This window comes from Melanotaenia boesemani, chromosome 20 (genome assembly GCF_017639745.1).
Source record: "Melanotaenia boesemani isolate fMelBoe1 chromosome 20, fMelBoe1.pri, whole genome shotgun sequence".
Taxonomy (NCBI): Eukaryota; Metazoa; Chordata; class Actinopteri; order Atheriniformes; family Melanotaeniidae; genus Melanotaenia; species Melanotaenia boesemani.
The window spans coordinates 23,757,876-23,783,748 of record NC_055701.1 but is presented as its reverse complement, the minus strand read 5'-3'; the positions used below and the strand labels follow the sequence as shown (position 1 = coordinate 23,783,748).

General features: G+C 42.7%; 1 protein-coding gene and 1 non-coding gene across 5 annotated transcripts; both read right to left on the bottom strand.

The window, feature by feature from the left end:
- On the bottom strand, positions 1 to 24,381 carry arid4a (AT rich interactive domain 4A (RBP1-like)). 4 transcript variants are annotated; one of them, XM_041971255.1, is made up of 25 exons: positions 24,266 to 24,381; positions 23,250 to 23,300; positions 20,454 to 20,564; positions 17,260 to 17,325; positions 16,643 to 16,733; positions 12,824 to 12,903; positions 12,619 to 12,716; positions 12,236 to 12,368; positions 12,082 to 12,161; positions 11,834 to 11,904; positions 11,538 to 11,722; positions 11,374 to 11,446; positions 11,079 to 11,173; positions 10,789 to 10,886; positions 8,374 to 8,605; positions 8,086 to 8,297; positions 5,867 to 6,028; positions 5,716 to 5,791; positions 5,307 to 5,511; positions 5,162 to 5,224; positions 3,601 to 5,082; positions 3,416 to 3,520; positions 2,850 to 3,005; positions 1,291 to 1,437; positions 1 to 1,208 (listed from the first exon to the last, which is right to left on the bottom strand). In XM_041971255.1, exons 2-25 carry the CDS (start codon positions 23,253 to 23,255, stop codon positions 1,105 to 1,107), a joined length of 4,131 nt encoding a protein of 1,376 aa, XP_041827189.1. In that variant the 5' UTR covers positions 23,256 to 23,300; positions 24,266 to 24,381; the 3' UTR covers positions 1 to 1,104. The 4 variants fall into 4 exon arrangements, with proteins under 4 accessions (XP_041827189.1, XP_041827186.1, XP_041827187.1 ...); XM_041971252.1 differs by having other exon boundaries at positions 5,710 to 5,791; positions 24,266 to 24,379; XM_041971253.1 differs by lacking the exon at positions 24,266 to 24,381 and adding an exon at positions 23,559 to 23,887 and having other exon boundaries at positions 5,710 to 5,791.
- Positions 13,196 to 13,278, bottom strand: LOC121631896. The gene has a single exon (XR_006008828.1). It is a non-coding gene; the product is annotated as a small nucleolar RNA SNORD53/SNORD92 (small nucleolar RNA).
- Positions 24,382 to 25,873: the final 1,492 nt, after the last annotated feature.

The window sequence follows — 25,873 nt, the reverse complement described above, 5'->3', positions numbered from 1 at the left end:
AACGGTTAAAAACTTTATTAGAAACAGAGCGCTGCTTGTGCACACACCTTTCAGCGTGGCTTCTGTTTGAAGGAGGAAGTGTGTTTTCATATTTACAGTTTTCGCTCTCAGACCACCGCCAGCAAAACACCACATAAGGAAAAACAAAAACAACCGAGGAGTTCATAATACTACAGTACAAACAGTTTTCTCTTAGAAAATATTAGAAAGTATCTTTGCAGGCGTGTAAAATGTAATTCTCAAATACAGGTGTTTTATTCTTTTTTCTGCTTTTATGTACAAAACAAACAAGTGTCAAGGAGCTGAAAGCAGCCGTCTGCCTGAACCAATGCACAAAAAAACAGAACAGAAAGTAAAGGCAAACAGGAGGAGCCTCTGGAGGGATGACTGGACAAACAAAACCATGAAGACAGAGTCAGATTAATCCAGAAAAAGTGCAAATTTATCACCAGAAACAGCAGGATTCGAGTCAGGAAGAGGTCAGTTTGATTTAGAGAACCAAGGAGTTGTCGGATTGGACAAAACCACATCCAAATCTGTTTAAATCAATGAAACTTTATAAAACATTTAAAACAGAGTTTCAGGGAAATCAAGACTACATGAGTCTGAGGCTAAATTAATTTATGAAGAAACCAAATCAAACATCAGCTGTGTCCAACAGCAGAATTTAGCTTTTCAAGTAAAAATCTGAGATTTTCTGGTAAAAATGTGGATTTTGATCCATTTGTGTAAATAAATTTGACATGAGAACCCAAACATGGAAAAGTTCTGTTCACAGCCAATAAATACTCAAAGGTTCATTATTTTACTCAAACAGTTCATGAACAAAGTTAATAAACATAAAAACTCTGATCGTGTTTGAAATAAACAAGAGGAAAAGGAAGTGAAGCAGAGGAACCTGGAAGAGGAAGAGGAATCTGACTCGTCTGATTCTCGGGGCGAGAATGAAAGGAAAGGCTTGCACCAGCTCAGCAGACGGGAGTAGACTTTAACAGTCTCCTCAAACAGGAGGTCAGTCCACAGGTGAGGGGGCGGGGCCTCCTTGTGGCCGGTTCCCATCAGCCATCAGCACAGCAAGGCTGTGGGGCCCCAGTGGGCGTGTCATCACCTGCACTCCACAGCCACAGTGTTCTGAGTGGGCGAGGCCGAGGACGGACTCATACCCGTGTCTGAGGACCCCGATGAGGTGGAGGCCGTGGTGTTTGACACTGAGGAAAGAGGACAGGAGGACATCATCAGTAACGAAACAAAGTGATGTTTGAGTTTCCCAGCATGCTTTACTGCTCCCACCTTCCCTCTCCTTCTTTTTTAGTCTCTTCCTGCGTCTGTCAATGGAGGCCACCTCCGACTTCAGGCTCATGTAGTACTTCCTGATCTCCTGCAACTTCTCCTGAAGGAAGGAGATCCGTTCTGTGCTCGACATGCCGTCCAACTCGTCTGAGGAAGAACATCAAGCTGTCACCATCGTCGTCATCATCATCATCATCATCATGTGTAGCATCACAAAACACTGCTCGGTCTTTAACCATGGTACCCTCTGGTAATTTTCTAGCAGTTTTTGGTCCACAAACCTTTTTTTTTTTTTTTTTTTTTTTTTAAATAATCTAACAAATATTCAATAGATTTTAGTGTTTTAATCTTTTAAATTACATCTTTTTTCAAGCGTGTCTGTGTGAAATAATTGCTGGATCAACATCTAATCAACATTTTATAAATCACACAGAAAAACACCACTTTTGGCAGCCCCTGATGGTCCCATGGCGCCATAATATGTAGTAACAAAACAACAACAAAAAAAAAACAAGACTTTCCTGTATCTGCATACAATAAGAAACAGTTGAATTTGGGGGAATCCAGTAAAACATGTAGTTTTAATGGAAGTCAATGGGAGATTTTTGGCCACGAAGGTCCCCAGAGGGAGTTTCTGATACTACATAAAAAATACTAAAGACATCAAATCAATTTTTCTGCTGATCTTTGACATATCCAAGGCTCTCATCACCAAAGACTCATCCCCCTGATATGTATTATGTAGGAAAAAAGAATCATGTTTTGTGTGTGTGTGTTTTCTTTTACAAATATTCAAATAATTAAACTGCAATTTAAAGGCTTAAAAGAAACAAAACTGGATTTTTAGACTAAAAATGATTGAATGCTTGGTAGTATTGAGCAGGTTTGAAATAGTTTAGGCAATTTATGAAAATAAATAAATAAAAAGGAAAAAATATTTATGTTTGATGATTTTTATAGAAGTTTTTTGTGGGAACATTTCTGGCCATGAAGGTCATCAAAAAGACTGAACACATCTGCATGGAAAATACAGTTATCCGCTTTGAGGAGTCACCTTGGGCTACAGATGTCACTGCAACAAAATCCAATAGAAAAGCAGCGGTTACCATCGTCATCATCATCATCAGACCTCCAGCTATGGGACTCCTCTGTTTTCTTTGACTTAAAAGATAGAAACTACTTCATATCAGTTGGTAACTATGGAGCTACTAAAACAAACATGACATGTGGAGTTTATCCATGTTGGGCCTCCTATTGTTCAGCATCTTTATGCCCCCACCAGCTCAGGGGTCTTTTTTTTTTTTTAATTTTTTTATAAATGTTGTGTACGCACAAAGTGGGGGCTGAAAGTGGCAGACAACCTGAAGTCTGACCCAAACGTGCACAGTCCTGGAAAACCAGAAGTCTGATCCAAATGTAAGACAGAAATCCTATTTAATGTGATCTGTTAACTCCTCTGAAAAGGAACCTGCTACCCAGATGTTGCTATGACAACACTGCAGGACAGTTTGCTGTAACTGTGACCGGATCAGGTCATTCAGGGCAGAGTGTGTGTTTACCTAGCTGGAGGGTCCATTTGTAGGAGCGCTGAGGGGACGGGAAGCTCCCTTTGTCTTTGCTGTGAGCAGCTGGAGATGAAAGACCAGGACAACGAGATTTCTGGGATTTGGACAGCGATGAGAGACGAGACTGGTCTTCACTGTCACTGCTGTGACCTGAAAAGACAGAGGAAGACAGTTTCAGCAACACAGATGTTACTGATGGAAGTTCTCAAGACGTCCATCTCCAAGAGTGTGGAACTGAATATCAGAGCTGGGACCGATCGGATATCAACAACTTGTATGGACCAGATGTCCTAAGTCTGAACCGATCCAAGTCCACTGACTGGAAAAACTGATGTTATGATGGAAGTTACCATCTAAAACATCTAAATTCTGGCTATGGAACCAGAACCTTTAGATTCATTTAGCTTTAGAACATCTTAGTTTAACAACAGTTTAGTTTAAGAACAACTTCGTTTTAGACTTGTCAAGTTTTGCAACAGTTTAGTTTTGGATCAGTTTAGTCCTTGATGGGTTTAAGTTTTCCCTTCCATCCTTCCTCTCCACGAGTCACGTTATCTCACCTGCTCCATTCTTGTCCACCTTGGCAGGGGTATTTGGCTGTTTCTGGTTCCGTTTGTGTTTTTTGGCAGAAGGACTAGAGCCACAGTCGTTCAGCCTCTTCTGGCCTGAGAGGGTGGAGGTTACAGGTCAGATCAGAGGTCAGAGTGAGCCAGGACAAACCTATCTCCTGCTGTGACTTTCTTACCTCGGTCCTTGTTCTCCTGCAGCGACAGCAGGGAGGTAGAGGATGAGGAGGTGCTGCCTTCAAACCCAGGGCTGGAGTCTCCTTCCTGCTCCACCCTGGTGGTTCCTTGCTCCTCCTCAGCAGCAGCCTTGTCCGGATGGGGCTCCTCAGAGGAGGGGGTGGGGGTGGCAGCTATTAAGAAGGGTCTAACCTGAGGCTGGGGGAGGTGATGTGAGGAGGGAGAGGCGTGAACAACATGGGTCAGAGGATGTGGAGTTGTTTTCTGGTCCCTCACCATCAGGAGGAGGTGTTCTGATGAAGGTTTATCCTTCTCGTCGGTGTCGTCCAGGTCCACCTCATGGCAGACCAGAGACTCGGGGTCAATCTCCGGCTGCAGCTCCTCAGTAGGGGCGGGGGTCTCTAGAGCAAAGGGTGGTGTACCACCATGTACCTCTGGGTCAATATTCGTTTCACCTGTCTGATGCTCCTCTGACGCCTTCTTCTCCTCCTCGGGATGGGTCCAGTCCTCTGCCTTCACTGCTCCCTCGCTCCTCCTATCTGAGCGTAAGGGGGAGACAAGTGTTCTGGGGGAGACTCCGGCAGCTGTCTTGGGTGTGGAGGGGGGAGTTTTGGTGGAGGAAGCCTCCTCCTGCCTCTGGTCGGAGCAGAGCTTCTTTTCCGCCGTCCTCTGCTCCACTGCCTTCCTCTTCAGCGCTGCGCTGCTCCTTTCCCTGGGTGATCCCCCCCCCTCTTCCTCTTCCTCCTCCTCCTCCTCGGTGGCAGAGTCTGTATCCGAGGTGGTGATCAGCGGCTTGGTGGGGAGGTGCTGTGTGGGGAGGCAGTGGAGAACCACCATGGGCTCCTCCTGTCTCCGGAGAACGCTGCGAGGAGGAGAAGGAACCTCTGCCTGGGGGGGGCTGGGGATGGTGGGGACGTTGGTAACAGTGGGAGGGGTCTCGGAGCCCGGCTCCCTGGGGTTGCTCCTGCGACCTTTAACTCTGGGGGAGGATGTGGGGGTGGAGTGGTCGCTGGCCTGGGGGACAGTGGGGGACGAAGACTCAGGCTGCTTTGTTTCAGGAGGTGGCGTCATTCTGCTGGGGGACAGCTTCTGGAGCCCCTCCTGTCCAGGTGACGTCTTCTCGTCATGGACAGATGCCGTCCTAGTCAATTCGGATGCTCCTGCAAGCTCCTCCTCCTGCTTGGCTTCCTTCTCCTCTAATCGGTTCAGGACTCCGTCCGCTTTCTCCTGATGCATGCTGGGACACAAGGCGATGGTGGCAGCTGGCAGTTGGACAGCCGTTGCTATGGCACCCACATTGTCATCGTTAGCTGGTGTTGCGACATCAGAAAACTCCCTGGTCTCCTCCTCCTCTTCTTCCTCCTCCTCCTCCTCCTCCTCCTTTGGCTCTGGTTGGCAAGCTTCGAGCCTCCCTCGCCATGGCAACGGCTTTTTGTCAGGCTTGTCTTCTGAGTCGCTGTCATCTGAGGAGTTCCCAGAATCCTCTGCACGACAGGACAGGATGTGGTGAGACAGTTTCCTGTTATTGATCATTGATTAAACACAAAGTGGAGACATTCTCACCAATTGAAGCGTGGTCAGAGTCGTACATCCCGGACGTCCGTCTCGTCCTTCGCCGAGGAGTTTCTGCAGAGAGGTCATGGGTCAGACTGGTCCCGAGGACTCTAGAATAAAACCAGCAGTTCTGAACGTGCTCAGTCTGTCTTACCATCTCCGTTGGCCAAGTTAGATATTGTGTCCATCCGGCTGCTCTTGCCATTGGACTGTCCATCGCTGCTGGGGGTTTTGGAGACACTGCGTCCAATGGACATGTTCCTGATCTGAGGACGACCACGTTTCACAGGTGTTGGTTTGACTGCCACCACCGATGATGGTTTTTCCTCATCCTTGTATGCTTCGTCCCTGTCTTTGTTCTGGAGAGAAAAGTCCACATGAGGACAAACAAATCAAACATAAGATTCCCTCTTGTCTCTCTCCTGTCTCAAGATCACTCCCTGAGATGGAAATTTGCATGAGGGGAGCATCCGTCTCCATAACGGAGGTCAGTGTCCACGTTTCTGGACATTTCCACAGAGATGATGGTTATGATGTCACAATATGTGACGTCTCACCTTTACCTTCTTCCTCTGTCGTTTCTTTGTTCCCTTCTCTGTGGGCCAGATGATGCGGTCAGCCTTTACCCACTCATCGTACCTGTGGATGAACATACGACATCAGAACATTGTCCTCAAGGTCCTGGTAGCTCTGTGGAGACCACCATGAACCCACCTGACGTTCCAGCCATAGTAGTGAACCAGGTAGAACTGCTCTCCATTGTCCATGTCAGTCTTCTTGATGTGAGCCTCGTAGATCTTCTGCGTCTTCCCTCGGCCATACTTCACCCTAACCTTTGTCCCTGTCACCGAGTCTTCATCCTCCTCATCCTCACTCCTGAGTTTATCACAAATGGACCAAACATCAAATCAGATTAAAGGGGGCTGGTTATAAGAAAAATCTGAATTGGACAGAAAAAAAGTTTGTTTTCCTAAAGTAAAAAAAAAAAAAAAAAAAATTAAACTTCCAGCCCAAATTTTTATCGTTATTATTTGAGACACTTATTTATCTGACAGCTGACTCTGACGATTGCTTCCATAGTTTATGTTCTCTAAGGTGTAAAAATGGAGTTAGCATTTCAGTCCTTCATCACGTCTTCAAATAAATACAAATTATTTCACACTTAAAATTTTATAACTACAAAAATATTAAAATAAATGTTAAAACCAGTTATAACCTGTTAAACTATCATTTCATTGACCAATAAAAATCTTTTCTTTCCAAATAAATAAATGTATATAAATCTTGTCAGTTTACGGTGAATAAAACTTAAGTCTGAATACCCAGCTCATCTTCATCAGCTGGTGGTGTGGTCAGCAGGGGGCGCTTGACGCTATGTTTCACATGGCTTCATTGAAAAGAAATGGTTTCAAAAAATACATTAAAAAACTAATGCAAGACTAGCAAGTTAAAGTTTGACTCTAAATTCTAATACTAATACTGCATACAAATCCTAATGTTGGTTCAATCATTGCTGCTAGAAATGTCATGGTGAGAAACTGGTTTAAACCAGCCATGGAAAACTGCAGCGATATCATTTAGGATATTTTTAGATTATTTTAAAAAGATGATTTTTCCCCAAAGAAATTAAAAAAGCTAAATTAAAGAAATCTGTGCGGTGGAGGACGTACATTTCCTCAAAAAGTTATTTTTCGTTTAGTTTGTGTACAATGGTTTTAAACAGAACAATAATAGAGCAGCATGTTCTGTATTTTTTCTTTTTGTAAAATAAAACAAATAAATCTAGAAAGAAGAAAAGGAATATTAATGTTTAAATATGAAGGATTGTTTTAACAAGGAGAGACAGAAAATGTGGAAATTTCTGTCCAAATTTGAGGACTTAAAATATTCATCTAGTTTTTATTCAGAATTAATCAAACCTTTATTTTTAGAGAAACATTTCTTCGAGTTCTGGACTGGAGCTTCCCGCTCTGACGGTGGGTCCTCACACTGATTTGTTAGGTTCTGTTTTCTTCCTTAGGCCTGGTACACACACACAACGATTTTTTTAATCTTATGAGATTTTTTATCTGGTCGAGACCTCACGTGTAAAGATAAAAAATCTGTTTTGATCATATTGTGTGTGGTTTGCCCCGATAATCTAACCACAGAACATCACACACGACGATGCTGTCCCGCAACTCTTCTACAATCTAGTCCTCCGAGGAGGACAAATGTTGAAACGTAAAAGAAGAACCATAGCAACAACCGGCAAAAAACAAAGAAGAACCATAGCAACAACCGGCAAAAAACAAAGAAGAAACATAGCAACAACCGGCAAAAAACAAAGAAGAAGAAACATAGCAACAACCGGCAAAAAAACAAAGAAGAAGAAACTTAGTAACAATCAAAAAACAACACAGCATGGAAGGGGATATATAGGACGAGGGAATGATGGTGGTCTTGGGACTAGTTAACAGAAAAAGCAAAAACTGCAAAAAAATAACAGACTGGAGACGGCGTGAACACAGACTTTATTTACTTCCTTGTTCCCCAACCAGCTCGCTCTCTGATTGGCTACATTCCGTACCACGTCACCATCCACGCAGTCAGAATGAACAAGTCGTCGGCGTTCCCCAGAAATCAGCTCTGAAATATTGAACATGCTCAATGTTCCCGATTGTCGGCTACGACCCGTTTCAGAGCGGATTATCGGGACAAAGTGGCTCGTAATACACCACAGACCAAATGATGATTGGACAGGGAAATCTCACGATGATCGGGCGTCTACCGTCCAAGGTTGGGAAGAGGCAAAGTCGGGACAAAAACAGCCCCAAATCGTTGTGTGTACCAGGCTTTAATCATAGAAAAACAACTAGTTTACAATGAACTGCTCCTGCACTTTGTGGTGTGAGGACAGCAGCTGATTGGCTGGGAAGCTGTTTCAGTCTCACCTGTCTCCTGTCCGTGAGTCCTCCTCCCCTTCCTCCTCCTCATCGTCCTCCTCCTCATCATCAGAGCCTTTCTCAGAGTCGTCCATTCTTCTGTTGCTGTGTCTCCTCACCTCCCTCTGCTGCTCCTCACTGTTCTCTCCTCCTCCTCCTCTCCCCAGACTCTCAGGTCTGCAGGCCAGCTTCAGCCGACCCCCCCCACACCTCCTCCTCCCCTGAAATCAGACAGACGTGATCAGACTCTTCCAGGTAGTCGTGACGTCAGTTCATCAACATTATATGACTTCTCACCCTGGGAGATGACTGCCTCTCCATCTCTTTCTCACTCTCACTCTCTGTCTCTGGCTCCTCTCTCTTTTCTTCGATAGGCTCCGCCTTCACATGCAGTGTGGGCGACTCTTTAGGCTCCACCTTAGCTTTCTTGTGATTGGCCAGCACAGTGTGAGGACTGGGGTCATTGTGATGGATGGTCCTGAAGGTAATGGAGGATGAACGGCAGTACTCCTCGAAGCCGTACAGATACCTGATGGCACAGATCCAAAGTCAAAAGTTGTCATGGCAACACCTTGGTTATATAACAACCCCTTTAATTGCTACATAATCGGAAGTAACATTCAGATATTAACAGGGCTCCAGACTAACTTTTACGAGGAGCACATTTAAATTTAAATTTTTAGGAGTGCAAGCAGAAGATTTAGGGGCGCAAACTGAAATCGCCTTGCAAAGCAAATATTCACAATTCCTCTCATTTTCACTGTATTAGTGATAAATACTTGAATAATAAATTCAGAAATTACAATTTTTACAATTCACATTATTTATAGTTGACATAACATAAAAAAAACATACATCTTACTGGCCACACTAATACAAAACAAGTAGACAAAGAAGTTGTCAAATCAAACCAGATTTGATTTGATTTTCACTTTGTAGTCGAAGCAGCTTCAGGGACTGATACTCCTCTCCAGCCACTGTTCCCAACTGCTCAGTAAAAACAGTAGCTATTGGCTCTCCTAAAAGTCGCTAATTAGCATAATCAGCCTGGTACATATAGTTGTAATGGATGCTGCCATAAAGAGGGATGTAGTGGGAAAGGCAAAAATTGATATATATATATATATAAAAAAAAAAAGAACCTAAAAATGTTTAGAACAGCAAATAAATTAAATACCCATCCATCCATCCATCCATTATCTTGACCGCTTATTCCATTATAGTTCGCAGGTGAGCTGGAGCCTATCCCAGCATTTTAGCAGGTGAGAGGCAGGGTACAACCTGGACAGGTCACCAGTTCACACACACACACTCTCTCCTAGGGAGAATTTAGAATAACCAATTAACCTATCATGCATGTCTTTGGACGGTGGGAGGAAGCCGGAGAACCCGGAGAGAACCCACGCATACACAGGGAGAACATGCAAACTCCACACAGAAAGGCCACCGTCCTCAAGGTTCAAACCTCCCCTCAGCCAAGATTCGAACCGGCGACCTTCTTGCTGTGAGGCTGCGGTGCTAACCACCACACCACCATGTATTATGTATTAACTACATAATAAATAAAATAATTCTGTCAATATTATTTTTTTTAGTTCAGCTTTACTCTGACGGTAAGCCAGCGCAGGATCCTCCAGCAGCAGCTTTGTACGTTTCAGTTTCAGTCTGGTCATGAAACAGAGGAGAACGCCGTCTGCTCTGAATACAGCTGCTGCTGCTCCGCGAACACCAAGCCTCGTATGAGTGCTTTTGGACGGGGAGGGGAAGTAAACTGGAAAGAGTAAATTACGTTCATTCACGTCAGTTTCCAAAAGTCTCCAGAAAAAGTCGCTAGATTTGTAGATAGTCGCTGTTTTCTTTAAAAGTTGCTAGAAGGGTCTGAAAACTCGCTGAATATTGCGACAAAGTCACTAAGTTAGCAACACTGAGGAATAATAAATTCCCCCAAGACCCACCTCTTTCCACACATAAGTCAATCAATCACAGTGGCTGTTCGTCCTCGCTCACACACACATTGGCTGCCATCTTCTTTGTTGGAGCTTGTCTCCTTTTCTCGTATTGAAGTTAGTTTGAGTCGACAAACCAGCAGCTAATTTGCGCATTACTGTGAGCTACTGGGCTGAAGAGGGGAGCAGAAGTTTGTTAGCGACAAAATAAACTCAATTATAACTACTACAAGAAAAAGACCGGCAAATGTATTGGTCGCCATTGCGCGAGTAGATGAAAAATTCACTTACACTGTCTCACATTTTAGTCACAACATGCGACCATTTGGTTGCAGTCTGGAGTCCTGATTAATTATCATGAAAGTGAAACTTAATTCACCAAAACCCAAAAATCCAATCTGGAAATCTTTACACAGATGTAGGGAGGACACAGACTGTCCACCTGTTGGTAGATTTCAATCGGGACAGCTCCATCTCTTCAAAGACACAGTGGAAACCCCCATCTCTTCCCTCAGAGACACAGCGGACACCTACATCTCTTCCCTCAGAGACACGTGGACACCATCTCTTCCTTCAGAGACACAGGGGACACCATCTCATCCCTCAGAGACACAGTGGACACCATCTCTTCCCTCAGAGACACGGTGGACACCTCCATCTCTTCCCTCAAAAACACGGTGGACACCATCTCATCCCTCAGAGACCGTCTAAACATCATGGATCCTGATCCAGAACTTAGATCTGAACCTATCCAAGAATCTCTTACTTTTTGTAGGCCGTCTTGACATTGTAGGATGCAGCAGAGTTGAGAACTGGAATCCCCAGATCCACGTAGACCTGTTTCCAGACTGTGCCGGACTCGATCTGGAAGACAGAAATCCACTGGGTCAACTCACTCTCAGAGTGTGGTGTATCAGCTGACTGGACGCAGAGGCACGTCTTCATCAGACAGCCAAGATGATCATTGGGACTTCAGCCAAGCATGCAAAACCTTCATCAGCATCATTACTCACGACCTAGCTCTCTAACAGGTCTGCAGACTATCATCTTCCTCACCTTGTGACAGCCTCCCAGGTGATACACCAGCCTGAAGAGCTTGAAGAGGTTCAGGTCTTTGTACCCCAGCACCGGAGGCTTGTTGATGGGAGTTCCTGAGACACACAGCTCATGTTTAGTTTCTGAATCTTTAACCAATCTGGACCATTATTATAAAGCTTCATCCAAACTGCAAAAAAAGTCAACATCTGCTAAAACTGCTACGTTTTCTTCATCATATTAGCATCATGTTAAAGCATCTACTGCTGCTCTTTGGCTTAGCTCTCATCCAGGATGAAGCGCTGAGCTCACTCACCTCTGTCCTCCATGAACTTGTAGAGCTGCTGAAGGAAGCGGTCCCTCTCCTCAGGGTCTGCCTCCTCCTCCGGCTGCAGAGAGACGGCAGACAGGAAGATGAAATCAAACAAAACCAAAAATCCTGTTAGTGTCCCAAGAAAACTGTTAATGTTAAATCTGCACCTCCTCCTTCATGTGTTTCTTCTTCTTTTCATCTTCATCGTCATCATCGTCTTCTTCTTCCTCTTCTTCACTTTCCTTATCCTCATCATCTTCACTGGAGGACGAGTCTAGGATCTGACTCATATCCATCTTCCACACATCTGGAACCTCCCTGCCCCTCAGAAATATCTGGGCTCCTTCGTGACCTGGAGGAGGTGAAGAGGAGCAAGAAACATATGAAGTGGAGGAGAAGAAAAGAAAAAGAGTGGGAGATGGAGCAGGCAGGGATGAGGAAGAGGAGGGAAAAAATTTCTCACCTTTCCTGTTAAAGAACTTGGAGATGCTGAGGGAGTTGACGGGGTGGACATGTCTCCTCACCACGATGCAGCTGCAAGGACAAAAAGGAGGTGTTTTGATTGATGAACTATTCCTGATGATCAGAGTCATCAGGTGGGAGATGGAGAGGAAGATCTTTGTTTTCATCTGAACTACATGGAGGTAGAAGGAAGTGGAGCAGAAAGAAATAAAAAAAAAAGCAGTAGAGAAAACAAAAATCAAAACTCACAACTTTCCATCGCAGAAGGACCTGACCAGACACTGATCCTTCTTCACCACCAGCTCATCGTTACAGCTGGGAGACACCACCTGGAACACCCAAACACCGCCCGGTCAGAGTATTTTCACACCATTTACAGCCGAGTTTTCAGCTCCATGTTTACCAGTGCCAGGAACCAGCTGCAGGAATCCTCCACATTCTCTATGCTGCAGACCTGACCCAGCAGCTCATCACTCAGCCGCCTCCTGTCATCCTCCTCATCCTCGCTGGATGAAGTGTCGTTTTCCTCATCAGCACTGGAATACACACAAGTAGTCATGAATTTACAGCAAACAGGAGCTAAATCGGTAGAATTAAAGTTATCTATGTTTTCTCCTCGTGGGACTTTCGCCTCTGATCAAGATGAAGTGTTTAAAGTTGATCTAAAACTACGTAAAATTTTATTTAAAAAACAGCTACACTGAACAAGCTTTTAAAATGTGAACCTCAAACAACATCAGCAGCTATTTGATAAAAACATCTCATCCAGGAAGGAAGAAAACTCACACAGCCTGGGATGAGCGCCGCCCGCCTCGGTTAGACTTTTTACCGATAACCGGAGTACCAAAGTGCTCCGGGTTGGTCAACGGCAGCTGGTCCAACGTCTGGGAGACAGCAGGACGAGAATCTCTGAGGACATCTTAACGCTTACAGACATCAGCTGGGTTTAAAAAAGATGGACTGAAGAAAGTCCAGCTGTCAGACAACTCACCTCACTCTCTGCAAAATGTCTCTCTCCCTTCAGACACAGCGACGTTCGACGGAGAGTCTTCTCGTCTCCGTCATCAAACACTGAAACACAAACACACATTCAGCCTTCTTATCCACAGCGAGCTTTCAGGTTGGAAGCATCCACCTTCATTTTCATAGAGCATATCAACACCAAATGTTCCAGAAGAAAATGGTCAAAGTTGATCTTTATCATTCGTCGTTTCATTGTTCTGTCTGTTTTCTCCTCTCTCAGCTGATTCAGAGCTCTCCACTCAGACTGAAATCAAACAGATGATCCACCTCTGATGCTAACGTCTCACTTCCACAAACGATGCTAACGGTGTTGGAATTCATCACTGGAGCTGACAGTGGGTTGGTCAGACAGCCAAGAGAAGGTGTGACATCACACGTCATCAGCTCAATGAGCGAAACCATTTCTCAGCATCATCACTCCGAACCAGAGCCAGTCCGTGTTTGAAGAAGCCAAAGTTTAACTTTTAATTAATAGAATCACAGTCAGAAATACTTGATCAATCCCAGAGGGACGTCGCTGAATCTGTAATACACAACACACTCCAATCAAGTAGGAAAGGAGCCATTTCCTGGAAATGGACAGTTTTCAGTTTGACCAGTGAGTGCCAGATTAAACTGGTAGAAATCTGATTTCCTCGGGTCAACTGGAGGAATGATGGCAATGATTCACACTAAGACAGAGCAACGTTAGCATAGCATGTCTGTGTTATGGAAGGAGGACCCACACCTAATAAACAAGACTGTATAAAATCATGTCAGAAGAAGAGGAAAGAAAGGGAGATGTGAAGAGATTCCAGTTTAAAAATTCCAGCTATGACTGCCTGCTTCCATTTAAAAACAATATCAGTATGTGTGTGTTATTTTACACTGAGGAACATTCTTCTGAAATTGGAGAGGGATGCGTGTTTATTAAGAAGTGTACCTTTTATAGACACTTTCTTCATCAAATCGAGGGAGGAAATTGAGGTTGAAGTAATAGAGGATGACGTAGAAGCTAAGTCGGTGGGTCTGGATCTGGAGACGGCCACCGTTAGCCCTACAACAGAGCCTGAAGCTAGCTGCAGCAACGGCAACACCGACTTGCAGTGGTTTAATCAGGTCTGTGACCCGGCTTTGTGGGGGGAAGTCAATGAAAATGCTTGTGCTGTCCTTATTGATCGTGGAGCTGCTGCCTTTTACAACAGGGCAACAAGAAAATATCCCGCTTCAACCCGCTTCATGTGCGCTCCCTCACTCATGATGATGGGGAAAAAGTCTCGAGATTGGATCACCTATTCACCATCTACAGGTAACATTTTTGCTTCCCTTGCATGTTATTTGCGTTTAAGTTTAAGTTTTTGATTTAAATTAGAAAAAAATTCCAAGTGAATATCAGATTATAGATTTATAATTTCTTACATGAATTTGGAGGTTTGCTTTAAAAATTCAGCATAATAAAAGTTAAAGTCAGGCTTTACTCATATATATTTATATTTACAGAAATAAATTATATTTGATTGTTGGAAATTTGCTCCAACAAATGTTTAAAAAAAATAATGTTGAAATTTGTTCTCCAATAAATGTCACTGAGTCAAGTTTTGTATTGAAGCTGTTGTCTGACTGGGAACTGCATGACTATGATTGCATAACAATCATATATTAGATATATGATTAGATATATCTAATAGATATATTAGATAGAATGCGCCGCTAGGTGGCAGCAGCAATTGTAGTAGCTCTGTTTTTAACTTGTGATTTTTTGCAATATAGCCGTCTTTTTTAAGACATCAGCTGTCAATCTGTGTCTGTTCGGGTAGATTTTTTCGCGCTGGTCAGAGGCTGTGCTATACGGGAGATTTTCTGAATATTTTTTCTTTTTTGCAAGACTTGTTATTGTGAGTCTCCATGGCAACGAGACTTGTTTACCATCGGGATCAACTGATAAAACTCTCCAAACTCAAGATTATCAGTGAAACAACACTTCAAATCCCAACGGAGTTGAAAAGAAAGAGAAGAGGATGCAGGGCAGGAGCGAGGCAGAGAGGAAAACGGTGGCGATTCAAACCGTTTCTTCCGAAGAAGAATTCTGTACAAGCTGACGAAGATAATGGAAGATCCTTCACACCCTCTACACAACGCCGTGACGAAACAACAGAGTGTGTTCAGTGGGAGGCTTGTTCAAGTCCGATGCAAGACAGAGAGATACAAAAGATCCTTCCTTCCAGCAGCTATCAGGCTGAAGAACAAAGCCCTTAATTAATTAATGTGACTGTTTTACTAAAAAATTACTACTACTACAATATTGAATTTCCCTTTGGGATTAATAAAGTATTTTTCATTCATTCATTCATTTCATTTCATTCATATATACTGAACCTTTCAGCACCAGTTTAACATCTGTATTGGCAAAGATCAACATCATGAACCACAAAGTCCTCAGTTTCAGACCCAGCAGCAGCAGCAGGTCCATCATCACGTCCAGATGAGGCTGAAGTTCTTCAGTTTAAATCAATCATCTGCAGCTGGTTTAAACAAAATGATCCCAATAACACTGACATTAAGTTTTATTCTATTGAATGTTCTGCTATAAGCAGGTTAAGATAATCTTATTTTCCACAGGCTGTATTCATTTTTGTACATTCTCACCACAATCAGCTGATAATTAAGTCCCCCAAAAAGGCCAAAAGCCAGTCCAACAAGGCACACAGATCTTGAGAAATCATCATCATTGTGAAATTCCCTCTGTCTTGTCTTATTAGCCTTCTTTTTTTATAGTTGAGTTGGTTCCCGTTTCATTTTCAAGTTTCTGTTGGTACTTTGAAGACCTATTTAAATGCCTTTTTTATTTTATTACTCCTGAGTGCAGTATTTTGTGATTAAACCTGCACAAAATGAGTCAAAATGAGTCAAAATGAGTCTTATGTCTTGCTGCCGTGTATGCGACAAAATTTTGGTTGGTTTCACCAAATCTCACTCCAAGAATTATAGAAAAGTTGGCAGCCTTGTTGCTGTCTGGTTGATCTGAATTGATTCCATATTCAAAAGAAGAGGGAAGAAAAGCGGCTGAGAAACAACAAGGCAGGGATGGAGAGCTGAGGAGTAAGGACCAAAGGAGTGGTGTGAAACAGAAAGAAAGACAGAAGCCATGACAGGGAGATGGGACAGAAGCACTGAGAGACAGTCAGGTGAGGAGGGCAGACACAGGAATGAAACATTAGTAGGCGTGACTGTGTGATTGAGTAATGGAAAAATGGGAAATTTAAACCGCCTTGATGGACACAAAAACAAAATGTACATAAGCCAGTGAGTTACACCACAATGTGTAGTGTGTTGCTACTGGCACCACTGACTGAGAAATGTTGGAAATTGAGTTTTACATTATGTCATGGACAATTTTCACAATACTAGGGGGGGCCTACATTTTTTATGTTTACATTTTACACAGACACTCAACGTGTTTAGAATCGAGGTTGTAGCACTGAGATCAGATAAAAAAACGTACCATTAAAATAATGAAAAAATATGAAGAAATGTGCTGAAACAGACTGTAGTTTAGACAGAAAACAGCAATGTGACACCAGCAGAGTGATTCCTTACAGCAATTCATAAAAAAAGAAAGAACAAAAGTGTCCTGAAGTAGAGTTTTTGTTTGGTACGACAACAGTATGTCTCCATTTTAACTTCTGATAAACCATCAAGCCCTTTGTTTTTCATCATTTATTCGTTGAGCAATTTAAAAAAAATTTCCCACCATCAGCACCTCATGTAATGTGTCAATTGACCATCCAATCAGCTGTCAGAGACTCACCCACAGTATAGAGGCTAGCGTCCGTCAGCTTACTGATGATGGCCTCACTGCATGAACCCTCGTTGGTCTTCACCTCCACAATGGAGCCCACCTGTATCACAGAGACAGCATTGGCATCTAAACCACCACGTTTTCTTTATTAACACAAGTTACAACATCAAATCCTACGTTAACATGCTCAACAAAAATGCTCTATCTCAGCCAAACCGCTTTACTTCAAGTACAGCTCCTGTGTCTGCAACTGGGTTTTAATTAAACCTGAAAGAAACTCTGAAAGTCTGCAGCTCATCTGACAGACATGAAGAAGACAGCAGACATCTTGTTGTCTGGCATGCAAAGTGTCAGATTGAGTTCAAGATCATAAAATAGGAAAATGATCCTGGTCATCAGAAACATGTTGTTGTTTAAAACAAACTAACGACAACTCATTTCATGTCAGCTCCAGAACGCTTTCTGTCCGTTACATCATCATGTCTCAATGTAAAGGTGAATAAAGGTAAATAATAATGTCAAATTACTGCTCTGCTGTGTGCAGCTTAAATTCTGTTTGACACTGAAATCAGAGGACTTTATCAAATATCACATTTCTACATTAAAACAGGACCAACAGCTCTTACCCTCAGTGGACCTTTGACCTGGTCGTCCTGTACCACCTGAGACGTACTCTCACCTTTCAGAGTCACCTGAGTAGACAAAGAGAGGAGGTTATAGCCCAGCATCTTCTCCAAAGCCATCTGAGCCAGTTCAGAAAAAATAAAATGTTCCCCAGCAAACCAGTACAAACTAATAATTGAAATAAACATGTTGAACTAGTTCACCTTGCTGAGGCTGGTGAGAAAAAGGAAGATTAGAAACTAGAATAATTCAATAACCAGCACCGGCAGTGGTTTCTGAGACATCCAACACAGCAGTTGTGATGTCTGTGTTCAGCCAAACTCCTCAGATGTTTTAATATTACAGATCTCCCTCCAAACTACGGCAGGGCTGCAGCATCATTCCTGAACACCAACCAGCTCTGGAAACGTAGCAGAGCGCGACCACAGACCAGTTATCTCATCTGGATGGCCCATATTAACGCGTGTTAACCGGGTAACAACAAACACCAACGTGCGAAGATAAACCCTCTCCCTGCTCGCTACAGGTTTGTTTACACTGATCAACATTTATAAAGCCATCCTCAGTTAAGTTCTCTGACTGAACACTACTTCTATCTTCATCACATCCAGACAGACCACAGTCTTAGCTCCTACCGACAGAAGGCCGTAAAGCTGTAATAGAACTGGTCAGATCCAGACTATGTCCAGGCTATTTGTGTGAAAACGGTGGCGAAAACTAGTAAAAAAGCTTCAACATCCCTAAGACACTGCTGTAGTACATACTACAAGCTGTGGGGGTGCTAAAGAGTAACACGCCAAAGCTAGAGCAAAACAGCGCATGCGCCGATAAAGGCTCGCTGTGTGTTGCAGGAAGTTCACATCGGAAGCAGAGAAGAGAAGATAGCTGAGGATTCACTGGGAGGCAAAAGAGAAACATATTTGGAGTAATGAAGAAGTTGAGCTTCTTCTTCAAAAAATGCTTGACTACAAAGCATACAAAACTCGAGGAAGGATGGATTGGTAATCGCCGTCTGTTCATCACATTGACGTTGCATCCTCAAGTAAGAGGACTCAAACCAATCCACTTTGGTACCTGGCTTCAGACACGGTCGGTTTCATGGAGGCTAATCCCTGGCTTCGTGGGGATGAAAGGGTGGTTTGCTAAAATACTTTAGCGGTTTTGCTGCAATCCGGCATCGTAGGGACAACCCCCCAGAGTCTTTGGCTTATTTACTGTTTTCATCTCCACTCATCTGGAACAACCCATCATAGATCGGGGACTGAAACACATAGCAAGAATCCTGCTCATTTAGTTTATATCATGGAGGTTCCTGCACAGTTAGGAACATTATAAATAATGTTGAGCAGGACAGAATGAAGATGGACCAACCTCAGTTCAGGAGAACAGGACTGATTCTCCTGTCCCACCATCTAAACCAGAACAACTGGATGTGACCACCTGTAAGCTAACCACAAGCTCAAGCTTCTGAAAACAATCGCATATGAGTAAAAACAGAACTACTGATGTCCAAATGAAGCTTCTTAAAGAACTCAAGTTTTCCTGCTTCGTTTGTTGTGTTAAAAACGGTCTTTGTAACAGGATGGAGCACCATCTGCTGACAGGAGTTTCCAGGAATTATACAACAGTGAAAGCTATTGGGAGTCTTGTTAGAATATTTGATACACCTGTTTTTGTCCCACTTGTCAGATCTATTTATTTATAAAAATGTGACTTCATTAGCACATTTCAAACACTGCCACGCTTGTTCCTATAACTTCCTCCATCTCAGGTGGAACCAGAAACATGCAGATGTGTAGAAGACACCAGGTCCAGGAAAGACGAAAAGGACCAGAATCAAACGACCGATCAGTTTCCATTTTTTTTCCAAGTGTTACAGTCAGAATAAACAGAAATATAAACAATCAAACAAACCTCAAATAGTCTATTAAAATAGAGACACAAAAATTATTTTGAAATTATTTTAATCATGTGTAAACTTAAAACAAAAGAGTCTTACGTCAGGACAGCTAGCAGTGCGTTCAAATAACCATTTGGTAAATGGTCTGTACTTATATAGCGCTTTTATCCAAAGCACTTTACATGTACGTCACATTTACACACACATTCACACACTGATGGCGGATGCTGCCATGCAAGGCGCTCAACCACGACCCATCAGGAGCAAGTAGGGGTTTGGTGTCTTGCTCAGGGACACCTTGACATGAGCTCGACCGGGCCGGGCTACATTTCATATATCTCTATAGACAAGAGCGTTCAGTCGAGATACTCCATAGTGAAACCCATTGTCATACAGTCTATAGTAAAGTAAGAAATTTTTTTTAAAAATAAAAATTATTGCGGCTGGCAAACTTATCGCGCTCATTTTTTCTTACCGTGCAATTATTTGACTTATTGCGACAGGCCTACTTTGAATCATAAAATCTATGTAATCTTGCTGGACCTGGCCGGAGGGAACAGAAAAAGAAGGAAGACAGAAAAAAGAAGCAAAAAGGGAAAGTAGAAAGAAGAAAGAGACAAAAACACCACAGACAGAAGGCAACGACCCCTGTTTCCATTATAAAAAGGACCTATACAACCGAACCATACCGCACAATTCAAAACAACCAAAGCCAAGCAGAACAAAAACAAGCTGCTGATTGGCATCCGTTGTTGTTTGTAGCATCATGTTTGTTGTTGTCGCACTAGTATGACGCCACGCTAGGCATTTGGTCTAAACCCTGCATGCCCAGTGGCGGTCCAAGTTGCAGTGCGAACGCTCACCTGAATTGTTCCGACCATTCTAAAACTTCCAAACCGTACCAGCGCGGACTGAACCGCTCAGTGGAAACGGGGCTTTACAGAGAGAAGAGGAAGAAACCAAAACAAAGAACCGCAACATCCCTGGTTCTGGTTCAGAGAACCCTTCACAGAGGACATAAACAGCAACATGGAGTCTGAGCTCAGACATCCCATAATATTTAATAATCTCTCTGATGGCAGACAGACTGGGGTGTTTCTGCTTGTCAGCTCTACGTTTCAGACTTTACAGCCTGTAGAGTCGGTGCTGATAAAAGCTGCTGGGCTAGACCCTAGTCAAACCCCTTCACCGTGCACCCCACCGCTACAAAAGCTGCTAACCTCTTCACATGTCTTCAGAAACAGATTCCTGGTCACCTACAGAGCAGATTGTGGGTTTTCTTCCTGGAGGTCTTACCTTCACCTTGACCATGCGTTTAACAGTCTTGATTTTGGCTTCACAGAAGGCTCCTCTGTACTTGGCACTGACATCTGTCCCCACTGTCAGGTAGGCAGGCTCGTCTGCTGCCTGAAACAAACAGAAACACAGCCGTCACAGGGCATGCATGGTTCAAGGACACGGTCCATGAGGTCAGAGCTGTGGCCCAGGAGTCAGACCACCAGCTCCAAGTTTCACTCGTTTCCTCCTCCTCATCCACTCAGGGCATCTGAACCTTCATAACAACCAACCAGGTAACAGCAAAACGTGAGATTTGAGGTGGAAACAGCAGACTCTGGAGTGGCTGATAAAACAGCCCAACTGGGTTCTTTTGTTGGATTATTATGGTTGTTTAATATAGTCTAGCATTAAATCGTTATCCACCAACCAGCCTCTTGAGTTTACCCGTTTCATCTTGACAGAAAAGGCTATTTAGTTAAGAAAAGTTGCTCTTAGTGATGATTTAGATTTTTATTTCTGACTGTTTTCAGGCATTTTCCAGTTTCACAACAAACCTTTAAGGCTGGAGGCATCATCTGAAAACGGACAGAGGTTTATGCAGGTTGCTCTGGTCTTAAGACGACAACAATCCGGATCAACCTCATAAGACTGGAGCTGGAAATATTGGTGTTATTAACAAAGCTGCAGCTCAGATGATTTTGACAGTTTCCTGGAGTTCAACTGGCTTGGCTGACCACAGGTAAACCACGAAGGACGAAAGTTTAGACTCTTCCAGACGCCAGTGAACTGATCAGAAACCAAATGAATCCACAGTGAGCGGCCACATCTGGAAGGAGCTCAGATTAATCAGGTACCAGTTATTGGCAGAAATTCACCATAAATATTATCAGTTGTGAGAAGTCTGATGTTCCATTATAAATCAAACCATGTAACAAGTGACTGGAGCCTCCTCACACGTCTGTCCATGTTACTGCTGATGTTCAGATTTACGCTCTCAAACTGACAGAAATGTTTCCAAAACTAAGTGAGAGACTCAGCTTCTAAAATTGGAAGATAAAAAGATTAAACTACTATATAAAAGCCTACGTAAGTTCCATACACTCTGAGTTTTAGACCAATCCCTGGTTCAGGATCAGCTCTTTCTGGAACGTCAGTCTGAGCAAAGTCCGAGGAAACAGCTCAACAGCCTCTCTCTCATTTCAGCGGCACATTATAAGCAAAAATCACATCGTCCTCAGCCCTGCATCGCTCTGCCTGCACACACACCAAACTGATGTCCCAGAATCAGCTGATTCAGAGTTCAACAACAACAATGACCTTGTGTGGCAAGTGGGAACATTCGACCCGTACGACAGAATGCTATCAGACACATTAAATGAACGGGTTTCATGTTTTATTTGTTTTCTGTTGACCAACAATAAGAGAAGCTAATAGGAGAAACACCACACTTTAATAATGAAATATAAAATCATATCTGAGTAAAGTAATATGCTGTCAGGTGATATGATGCTAAATCTTTTCATCAGACTGGCAGCTACTTTACATCTTTGTGGAAAAATGTGCACATATTATATAAAAGTAGGATTTAAGGAACTAACAGAAGACCTTACATTTTCCTCAGATCTCGTCTTCCTGAGCCAGAAGGGAAAAATTTCACAGCGTTACAGTTGGATTTATTTGGTTTTATTTCTACATTATAACTATCAAGAAACCTGGAGGACTGATTTCTAATCAGGGTTTAAAATTCTTATATTTTTATACATTTATAAAGATCTCACAGAAGCAGCTTCCATGAAAACAAAAAGCTAAAATGGTTTTCAATGTTCTTGATTTTACTGTGACAGAATTTTACATTATTGATAACATGAGGAAACTGCAATCAGTACATCTAGTTTAGAGCTTAAAATGCAGTTTTGTGGTATTACAAAAATGTACATTATCTGAATATAGGATTACAATAATGTCTTATTAAATGTGTAGCCGCGTATTCTTCATTACCTGAGTTTTTTATCATTAAGAGGAGAAATTTTTACATGAAAGCCAGAAAGAAATGTCAGGGGAGCCACTTTTCAAAACAATAAAATATATCAAATTTTTTTTATATCTGTTTAAGTGTTTGTAAATATATAGTCTATTTTTACTGTTTGTACACATGGCCCATCTCTAGTTAAATTTGTATTCTGTTGACATTTACAGGTTTAATCTACAGAGTAAATATAGCTGATAACGATCAACAGTTTTTGTTTCAGTCAACAAAAACTGGATGAAACAGGTTAAACTGAGCTGATCTTACTGATGGGATTTTTATTTCTAGACAGCATCAGCTCCTGAGAGGATGTTTGTTATTTCAGTTGAAACTTGTTCTGTGTGTTTTTTTTTTGTTTGTTTTTAAGCAAGGACTGCTGCCGTTTTCCTCTGAGGTTTGCAGCCAAGATAATACTGATATTAATAATATTGGGTGTGTTGATTACCAGCTTTATCTGCTGTCAAATAACAGATTTTCATTTCCAGCTACTGTTTGTTTTTAGTCCTGATGAAGAACATTTTGTGTCATCTCCATCCCTGACTGACCTTCAGATGTTTTTTCATGTTAGTTTTGTTGATTGTGCTTTTCAGGCTGGTCTCCTGACACTAGAGCTAAAATCCTGCCGTGTGGGAAATAAACAGGACTCTGGGGAGTTTCTGGAGTTGAAAGGTGGCAGTATGAGACGTTCAGGGCCCAGTGTGAGTGATCAGGAGCTGGTTCCAGCAGGATCTCCTCGTAATGTGGACATGGAGCTGTGAGTATTTTAGCTTGTGTCGCAGGGCACTCACCTTCATCTCTCCGGCTATTCTACGGAGTCCAGCTCGAAGGACTTTGGATCACTGAAAGACAAAATCAGAGTGACGGATGGTGTTAATAAAACTAGCGGTTCCAAGGAGGATATAAGGGACAGCGTCACGCTGTCCCGAGGCTGCAACATTTCCAGCTATGTTGAGCTAACCAACTAGCCGCGCACTTGTGTTAGCTCAGGCATTCTTTCCTGGCTCGGAGCTGCCCCCCTCCTCCTCCACTGCCTGAATCTGAGCATATATGACATAGAAACAGCTCGGGCAAACTTGGCTAGCAGCGTTTATCTGTACTGAACACAAAGTCTCTATCACATCGGGTTGGGAAAGCCCTTTCGGTGGGTTTTTGTGGGGCTTGGAGTGGCAATAGCGCGGCTAGATGAACCTTTTTACTTCCCGCTCCGCTCCCTGAGCAACTGAGTCACGTCGCCATCACAGCTCGCCATGTCAGTTAGCTGGGCTAACTTTACCATGTCCGCCCCCATCCAAACCGCGACGTGCTGTGGGGAGGAGGGTCGCTGCTACACAACCGAGTCCCTACTCAGATAAAGTCCAAACAGCGGGTGAACGGCGTTCTTTGCCGTCTTCTCTTGTCTAAAGCGACATTGCCCATCTGGCTAACAAGCGACGCAACTAGCTAGTGAGATCGCACGGCGATTTTAACAGTCCGGCAGGAGCAGAGCATTGTGGACCTGCGACCACACGAGCTCTTGTTTGGTTCTGGAAATGGACAAAGTTTCATTCAATCAGACCGACAATCTGTGACATTGGACGGAGCCAGAGCTACTGGGAAGTTATTTATTTAATAATCGGTTCTTCCACAAAGGCGCAGGAGCTTCACATTTCTTCACAGCCATTCAGTTCCCAGCCAGCTCCATACTACAGCATCCAGGTGGCCTTTCGACTGACATCTGCTCACGTCTCCGTCCGCGGTCTGTCAGCTGTTTTAACCAGTCAAAGTAAAGTGTTGTTCAGGACTAAATATCAAGGTTTATACTCACATTCACGACCGCAACTGCTTCCTCTCTCGCTCGAGCTGCAAAGCGATACACGGACAACAAGCTGTTGAGCCCCGAGATGGGTTTTCGTACATGTGATTGGCTACTGTGGCAGCGGCAGTCACTACAAAGATATCTGATTGGTTAAATATTTCCCTGATTTTCATAGGACACACTCCATCTGAAAACGCTATTGGTCAATACGAACGCGGCGCCACGAGGGAAATGACAGTAATTACTGACTGGTTGTCCAGTCAAGACGAGACTAAGCGAAACACAATGGAAGAACATGATTGGACAGGTCGGTTTCGTTGCAGCAGCTTCGTGTTCCTATTGGCTCAGCATGCTTCCTTGTTTGTACCAACATCGTGAGAAGTCCAGCCCCGCTGTGTGCCGAAGATCTGCGCACCAAACTTCAGACAAAAAAACTCAAAATCCACACGTCTTTATTTTTGTTGTCTCACCAATAATTCATAGAGGTCAGTTATAAAACATTCCGTGGATTTGTATTAAATTTTCACAGGAAAAAACGTCCTGTCACGGAGCGTGACTGTAGAGCTGAAGAGGAGGATCACCACAGAGACGACTGGAAAATGATCAAGTACTGGATATATATTATTATTCATATTAAACTAGTTAAACAGCTGACAATAAATGAATAAAACATACCCCATATCTGATCAATTTATTTATTTATTAAACTACAAAATCGTATCAAGGGCATTTAAGGAGAGCAAGTGGCAATAAAAAAAAAATATATAATTATATACTATTTTCAACTTTCAAATTAAAGCCTATCTGCCTTGATAGATTAATAAAGTTGTTTCTCTCATTAGTTACTTCCATCTTAATGTGATGCCTTTTTATTTTTTTCCTTTACAGAAAAAAAGATGTAGATCCTTTTATAATAAGACAAACTTTTAACTTTGTTAAAGAGGAAAACGCTACTTATTGCAATATGTTTGACATCTAAATGATGCAAACATACAGTAGGTCCTGAGCCCTGATAATGTGTCCCCTACACTTCTTACATATATTCAGCTTTCTGTATGTCAGAATGGACTACAACATGCTGTTCTCTAACAAGATGATTAACCACAGAAGATTCTGAACCATGAATGGAGAACTAAATGTTCTGGTTCAATGACAGCTCATATCTAAACGATCCTCTTCATCATTCTCTTCACATTTAGTCATCATCAGGCCAAGACTGTTACTTAGTGCCAAGTATGTTACTTAGAAAAGCTTTAATGGAAACTAATTTTTACACAAATGATTTTTTAAAAGTATTTGTTCTACATTAGTAAACTACTTTGCTCTGAACTTTAATCCTGTTTTTTTCTTTTTCCGCTTTATGTATATTTACTGCATGACTTTTATCTTCTTTTGTGGATATTGTTGGAAATTCTTAATTTCCCACCAGGAATTAATTAATTAATAAATATCTAATCTAACAAACATGTAAGTATAGAAATGGATTACAGATTCAAATAACTGTTCGATTCACAGTCCAGTTTTGTTAATTCACTAGTACAGTTACAATCCAATTAAAAATAATTTATATAACTCACATTAGTCCAACTTAAAACATCTGTGTTCATAGAAATATTG